This window comes from Apaloderma vittatum, unplaced genomic scaffold (assembly GCF_000703405.1).
Source record: "Apaloderma vittatum isolate BGI_N311 unplaced genomic scaffold, ASM70340v1 scaffold8337, whole genome shotgun sequence".
NCBI classification, from domain to species: Eukaryota; Metazoa; Chordata; class Aves; order Trogoniformes; family Trogonidae; genus Apaloderma; species Apaloderma vittatum.
In genome coordinates, this window is record NW_009725697.1 from 34070 (window position 1) to 42526 (window position 8457).

At 37.0% G+C, this 8457-nt stretch overlaps 1 protein-coding gene across 1 annotated transcript in view; it reads right to left on the bottom strand.

Annotated features, from left to right (window-relative positions):
* LOC104276613 (mannosyl-oligosaccharide 1,2-alpha-mannosidase IB-like) overlaps nucleotides 1-8457 on the bottom strand; it is a gene marked incomplete at its 5' end in the record, with an annotated part of 68946 nt that overhangs the window by 14003 nt on the left and 46486 nt on the right. The window contains one exon of the mRNA XM_009872995.1: nucleotides 7648-7744. Coding sequence (XP_009871297.1) covers nucleotides 7648-7744 — 97 coding nt within the window. The remainder of the gene's footprint in view (nucleotides 1-7647; nucleotides 7745-8457) is intronic.

Consider the following 8457-nt stretch of genomic DNA (forward strand, 5'->3'; position numbering starts at 1 on the left):
TAAAGGGTTGGTTTTTTCTAATGTCAAAACTAGTCACTTAGGACAGTGAGCAGACTTCAACACTAAAAAGTCTTCTATGCAACGTGGAACCAAACTACGGAGCCACTAGTAATGGGATATGGTCAATGCTCTTAAGTTTTCACAGAGCAGATTGGATAAAATCATGGAAAAATAAACTAAGCAATATTAAATAAAACTTGCTGCCTCTGACCACAGAAGCACTGACACTGTGCAAATTTTTGTAGGTCTGGAGAGTACCCTGAGAAATGTTCACATTGGAGGCTTTTCCTGCTCTTTTATTTCTTCCCTAAGTACCTGTCATGAGCAATTTTTAGAGGATGAGTAATGATCACGTTTCATCTTTTGTCTGACCTGAAGAAACTTCCTTTACATTATCAGAACACTGTTCTAATTCCAAATTCAGCCAGCAACTTGAGAGTTACATTCTTCCTTAAAATTTTATGTTTTCAAAACTTCTGTTACTGGTCAAAAAAAACAAATAAAAAAATAAAAATACACATTCAATGTACATGTAACATTCAACACTGTCTCAGTGTAGTCACTCATTTCTGACTTTGCAGTGGACACAGCAGCATAGGCCTGTCTTAAGACCGGTTTCATTTATTTAAAATTGAATAGAACCTGAAATACAGAGATTGGGCTGCAATTTGCATCATGAAGCTACCTCTCTCTACTTGTTAGCATGAAAGGATTTTCTTACCCCTTTCACGTGCCACAGGAAAATGAAAAAATGGGTAAATTACTTGTGCCCATACAGTCAAGACAAAAACTACTGCTAACCAAGCGTGGGGGTTTTTTTCCATCAAAACAATAAGAAGTGAAGATCGTATTTGTTTAAATATATACCTCATATTCCTTTTTTTGTTTTCATTTACCCTCTACACAGATTCAGAAACTGAAAATATGCACAGGAAAAGAGCAGAAGCTGTTTCTCCTGCCTGTCTCTTCATTGGATGACACAACAAGTTTTCAATAGGTCATCCTTCAGTCTTTTTTTAGGGTGCATTTTCTAGTTTCTTCCCACTGAAAGTGTTTGTCTCCATAATGTTCACAAATGTGCAGGTTATTTGGCAGCAAAAAACAAAACCAAAAAAACCCACCTAAAAACAAAAGGCCTACCAAACCTGACACCCTTGACAGTCGATTATGTGAATTTCAGAAGTGACAACTAATCAGATGACAGCAGACAGTAGTGTCAGAGCAGCTCAGGCAGCCCAATAACTTATGACGACAGATGACAAAGGCAACTAATAAACTAACGAATATTTCACAGGATAACTAAACAAAACCAAAACTACCACTAAACATACGCTGAAGCATTTTCTTGTAGTGCTTACAAGAAATATTCCGCCTGTTTTCTAGACTGCAAACTGGACAAAGAGATCACATTACCCTCCCTAGCCAAACCATACTTGCCAAAGCTATCAGGGGGAAAAAAACAACAACAAAAAAAATTTAAAAAAAACCACCCCAGACTCCTTTGCTTGACTCAGCTCCTTCTTGCAACAGCCTCATGCCCTTACAGTCTGACAAATGTATTTTCTCCAAGGGGCTTGGGAACATCACTGCTGCTCCTGCTTGCCAAAACAGCAGCAAAATGCACCGTCAGATCGGAGAACTGCACTGTCAGAGCTCCATCGCTTAGCAACACAAAGAGCTGCGGCAAGAGCTTCCCACGCTGCAGCAGTGGGCAGTTGGCAGCTGCCTCAGTAACCTTCTCCGAGGTCACGGGGTTTAGCACAGGCACTGGTAGCAAAACACTGTGCAGCAAACCAGAAAAGTGGACACACTCAACAAGGTCATAGAAACCAAGTAGTTCACTGGAAATTTAAAAAATTCTCAGCTCCCTACCTGCCCCAGCTGAAACCTTTAGTTGGACTTGTTTTACCTGTTAACCAACATACAACTCAAAATATCATTTTTCCATATGTATAGAGCAGCAGCACATTATGTTGATGACACTAATCGTGCCAGACAAAAATTCCTCATAGAAAGGAGAACAGCTTTATTTGGTCATGCATTAGGGAAGAGATATGGCACTGCATCACGGCCTTGAGGCTCTACTGGGTAATACAAGTGTAACCACAATGTGACTTCATTGATAATTTTCCTCCCATAAGACATTATCCCAAGACAGAACTGGTAGACATCTCATATTAAAATGACCAGTTGTATGCGATGTGAGATGAGAGGAGAGGAACAAAAACACTACAGATGTGCGACACTGTAGAATAATAATGTCATTAAATCTTTGTGCACAAGAATGGGCACGTCTGTGTGCAAGCATTTACAACTTAAAAACTCCGCACCATCATTACTTATGAAATATCTTTTCACCCCCCAAAAAAATATCTAGACATATGTCTGCTTATGTATGTATGCATTATCAGATAATCTCTAGAGAGAATATGTCCAAATGTCAGATTTAGAAATGCCCTGTGAGTAATATGGGAAGTCTACAACTTTACAAGAGTTTGTATCAGTACTTTGTCAAGTACTTACTACCTAACAAACTGTTCGCCTTCATTTTACTCTTAACATCACCAAAAAAACCCTAAACAATCAACCCCAAACCGCCCATCACAGATATCAGAACTCTCAATTCAGAAAGCATCAGGTCAGATGACAGCCCACTATTTCTAGCTTTGCTGGGGACAGTGTTCCACATTGCCCAAAAACTGTTGTTTTTTATTTTCTTCCTTACCGTCACCCAGGTTCTCAAATAAACGTTTCAGAAAAATAAAAATTGAAGACTAATATAAACCCACTAGTGTAAACTACTCAATTTAACTCACAGTTGAATTAAGTTAAAAGCTTGTGCTACAGTAATTAGTTCATAAGATATTGAACTAAAAGATGCTACAAATACATAAGAGTTTAAAACTCTGAAGCATATCTCAACTGAGTAATTTCAATGCTGTTTCCATAAGATGTTCACCAAGGGCTCACCGAACAACTACATGGACAAATTATATCTAAACAGCATCTTTTGGATGGTTACTCTGATCCTCAAAAGCAAATCCAATCCAATTTCATTACAGCAAAGCAATTCAACAATATAATCAACTACTCTGGTTTTCACTAAACCCAGAAAACCTTCTGATGTAAACCCAGTGTTTGTCATGCTTGCTCATTATCTTACAGTTTTTTAATCAGACTCTTCATCATTTCTGTTCTAATGAGAACTTGACCCAGATCCCAGACAATCCCACCTCTGCAATAACACCCTGTGGCTGTCAAATTATTCGCGCAACTTAAGCAGTCCAACAAAAAAGTTGACTTTTTTTTCCTTTTTTTTTCCTTTCTTTTTCCTTTGCTTAGCTGTTACAACCACCAACAGAGCTGCAAATAAAAATTTAAACTGGAAAAAGAAATTACACCTCTTTACAACTCTTTTGAGTTGCCTTTTATACTTTATCTGATAGAGTAGGAATAAATAAACAATTCTTGATATTACCAGCCCCTTCAAAGCCAGGCAACTTTCACAAAAATAGAAGTTATCACTGTTTCACCAAGACAGAACCTATAAATGTTTGTTTCATATGTCATCTAAATGTAAATAACTTTAAAAGCCCACCAACTCCCAGTCATACTTTCCCAAAGTAGCACCACACTACTAACACAGCAACCCAGCTGTTGAAGAGGTACTATTCATGATTTTAACTACTGACTACAGTTTGACAGGCAACATTTCTAGCAGCTTCTACTTTACAATTTACAGTCACCAGGTCAGGCATCTCAAAAAGACGGGCAGAAGTTTCTAGCAGCAGGTCAATTAAGTGACCCCAGAAAGTTTTCTTATAAAAGTCAAACTAATAATTGGGGCAGTCAACAAATGTTCTTGTTAGCATGCTCCAGTAAGGCACAGAGCATCTTGCTTTGAAGTTTATCACCTTTCCTTATGTGTTCAACGACTTAAAACTAAGATTTACGAGAGCAGAGCAGTCCACCTCCTCTCCCCTTCTCTGATCCCAGTCTGAACTTTCCTAGATCTTGCAAAGTTAGGAACATTTCTTGGCATAGTTACAGATGTATGCTGCTTCCAAGGGAAAGGGAAATCTAACAGGCATGATTAGTGGCTTATTTGCCTTCTAAATTGAATCATGTTTTACCTCACTTGAGAGTTATTAGTAAACCTGATTTCTCAAAGATTCGTGCAAAGTGTTGCAGTGCCAACCAGCGATAGCATCTCCTCGCTGAATCTCACAGACATGCTATGAATCGAAATGGAAGAACAACCGTCCACAGCAATGGTAGAAAGTAGTTTGGGTCAAATCATCTTTGAGATGAATAAAAAAGAGGTTTTGCTGAGCGGCTTTTTATTAAAAATAGCATCAGATTTCTAGAAGTATTATGCCTATAAAGACAAATACCAGTGGGAACTGTGTCATTACGGGTAAAAGAGATTGGTAAGGTATTAACAATAAAGCCTAGACAGTACTCAGTATATGAACCAATTCCTCTCCTCCCTGCCTCTCATCAACTACCCACTAAATCAACACTAGTTGATTCTATTTTAGATTTGGTATATACCGAAGCCTAAATATTACTCCGAAGTTTTTCATATGAAACAGCCTTGAACAGAGCAATCATAATATGATTTGGATAAAAATTAAACAGCACAAAATAGCATCCGGGTTTTAAAAGGACAAACACTTAGGGAATTGACTGATAGAGTTAGTTGGAATAAGAGGATCAGAAACTTGAATGTAGAGGAAGCCTGTAATTTCTGTCACACAGCAATGACAAAACTCCAAAGAATAAGCATTCCAAGGAGAAAAAAGTAAAAGTCCTTCAGACTCATTAGGAGACAAGTTAGCAGTAAGCAGAGGAGAAACAGAAAGAAAATAAAACACTAAACGAAAATAATTAAAAATTGCTTAAAAATACTGTGTCAGTCACATTAAAAACAAACATTAGAAAAATGTTTTCCTGCCTTATGAGGAGAAAGCCTCACATCATAGTCTCAGTTACAAACCAAGGCTAATCTACAATTACAGTTGGCAAATTAAGCAACAGAACTGCATGTAAATTCAACAGTAAAGATTACATGATCATACAGGTAAATATTAAAGACTTTCATGGCGAGACACAATTTCACCAGCTGGAAAAATATAGAGGAACGCCATGAGATAACATAAAACTAAATCATAGGAAGCTCCAGAAGAGACTTCTCTAGTAGAAATTAAGGCAGTGCCAATGTACAAGGCAGCAAAAAGAAATTACCTTAGAATACTACATGATGCTCTCCAGGAATCTAAGAAATGTCCCTCTGCCTGTCACAGCAGAAGTCTGTTGCTCTGGTCTTCCCTTCAGCCTCACACTCTCTCCTTGCACTATGCCCAGTGCTGGTTGCATCTTAGACTCTTCCATTTTACTCTTCAAACTCCTCATCCAGAGCCCAGATGCCTTTTTTTTTTTCTCCTGAGCATGCTAACTTATCCATCTTTCCTCCTGCCTCAGACTCAGTCATTTTCTTTATAAAAGAATATAAAGAAGTAAAACAATATCAGCTTTCACACCATACTGAAATATAAGAAACCAGGTTTCAGTGTGTGACCAAAAGCAATCGGTGTCAGGCTCTGAGGGCTTTGCGTGCAGTAAAGAACAAGAGTCCTTACTGAAGGCAGACCTAGTAGAGTAGCTGAAATTATTCTCCTATGGATTTAAGCAGTCTTCTATGCACTACACATTTAGTGGGAGGTGGTTTATTCCTGGACTTTTTTTGGGTTTGTTTGGTGTTTCTAGTAAGTATTGCAGAAAATGTAACTCAGAGGCTTCCATTGCTGGAGCAGGGGAAAAGAGCAGTGTAACTAGCTAAAGTTCTCCTCTCCTGTCCATGTCCACTACTTAAAGACTGAACTTGATCATGCAAATACATCTGATGAAAAACTGTTAGGATATAAAGAAAGTCACTTGTTTATTTGGTAAGATGTAAGAATGGTTTCAAGATAAAATTTAAAGAGAACAGGGAAAGGGAAAGAGCAAAAAATGAAAAAATGCTTTTAAGTATTACAAGACTTTTGAAACGAGCCCTTTGACTTTTCTTTTGGAAGAAGTTTCCTCCAGGAGTTTACTTTTTTTTGTACAAATAAAAACTAAAAGGTAACCAAAACTTGATTTAAATCAAAATAACTTCTTCTGGGTTCAGGCACCAAACACAGAAAATAAGACAATTATTCAATTATATTCTGTATTTCTATCATCCACAAGAAACAAATTCAAGGTTTAGAGCAAGATAAATAAAACAAATACCAATTACAATGAGAATCAACCTCACACAAAGTCATTAGCCAATTGCTTTATAATAAAATCCAACAGAATCTTGATATCAAGTCAACTGTTACAACTAATACTAACATAGTATATTCACACTCATTCTTGATGTAAAAAGTGGTTATGGTCAATTTGTACCTTCCTCATACCAGAGAGTAGATGAACACCTTGAACAAAATTCAGAAGACCTGACCCAGTCCTAGTGCAGCTCTTCTATGTGTGTGTTTCAAAATAAATGCATGAACTTTACGGCTCAGTTGTCTCAGGTGCTGTGCATTCTGGACTGATCCAGGTGTCATCTCAATCACTAACGTCAAACTTGCATGTTTTGCTATGCCACAGGACAAGTCTAGAGAACTTCCAAGGTTCAGTCCTCAACAGTTCCAATCAGTTTTTTTGAACCATCAGTCTCTACAGAACTAGAGACAAAAAATGGATTCTTTCCTGGTTTGGGTAACAATAAAATGCTTTTCACTTTCCAATCACTATTCTACATATTGTGTCCCAGGGCATTTACACCAGAAAACACAGTACTGCTGCAGTTCACTGACATTTTAAGGAAGAAAAGCCATCTAGTCTGATTACACATACACAACACAATTTCTTGGTCTTAATCTTCCTCATGTCTCACACCATTCTGAATGCCATTTGTAACACCCTTCCACACTCCACTGCTCAAATATTCTCACTTCATCCCTTGAATTTCTGCAAAACTTGCCACTACCCTCAAAATCCTCTATTTAGAATGTTACTTTTCACTGCAGTCTGCAGGATCTGAATCCCGAAGTCACAGACCGAGTAAAAAAGTCACTTTTACCTTACCCAGATCTTTTTTCAAAAGCTACTTTAAATTTCACCTTGGTACTAACACTTTTTCACTATCTTGCACACACATTTTGCCTTGTATCAGATTCTTATGGAATTGTACACAAAGATCTAGACAAGATGTGGTTAGTGTTTTTTTAAAAAAAGGTTTATACTTATGGCATTCCAAAATCATTATCGCAGTGTAAATTTTATTTATATATGTGTGTGTGTGTGTGTACACAAAGTAACAGAGTATAAGCACAACTTAGTCTTTGTAACAATAAGAACATAGTAAGCCTCTGAAGATAGTTTAGTAAAGTAATTCATTGAAGCATTATGATTGACATAATCTATATGCAACTGTCACCCACACTTCAAAATATTTATATTAAAATTGAATTTGCTAAGAAGTTCAAGTAGACCTGCAAAGAGGATAGCATGGACAGAAATATTAAAAAAAAAAAGAAAGAAAGAAACTATCACCACAACAAAAAAAAAGGAGGGAAAAAGAAAGTCCCACAATAACTGGAAAATAGAGCCTACCAAATATGTTGGTGGAATGTCCTTTCCGGGCAATTGGTTTAAGCTCATTATGTCCCCATCCATATTGCCTATAATTGTCCCAGGCATGCTTCATCATCTAAGAGAGAAAAAAAGAGGATTTGACTACATTATGAAACCACTTTGTGCAAATACAGTATTTTACTCCTTATTTGAGACTTAATCTTTCACAGTTATCCCAGCATACTGGTAATTACTTTGCCACTATGTCTGTTACAGAAATCAGATTATACAGCATGAATACATCTGGAAACAACTTCAAGTCTATTTGACTTCAGCTATAGCATCTAATGCTCTGCATTAGGTCATTTTCTTGTTCTTACTTTTCCTTAAACATATACCCAGACATTTATGAATTTAAGCATAAGGAATTGGTGAAAAATACTGAGCAGTTTAAGACACTAGTCAAAAGCAAAGAAAAATCTAGCAATATCTGACGCATGAAAAGGATTTGTTTACACTGATGCATCCGAGTATGACTAAACAATTTTGCAAAAGGCATAATAATTTTTTTATTAGCAACACCTACTTGTCATACAGCCCCTACCAAAAGAAATGCCAAAAGCTTCTCTCTTTAGACACCACAACGAACAAAGCAGTATAAAACTACTAATATTTCCTGCGCAAAACTTCTCAATCCTTTTTAATAGATATTTCCACTACGTAGTAAGCAAACTACACCTAAAACACAAAAGAATTTGTTGACCCACAAGTATTACTTGTGCACAGCAGTCATTAAGCAGTGCTTTTACGGACTTGATAAAAAATTTTTCAAATTCCTTGCATGTTGGT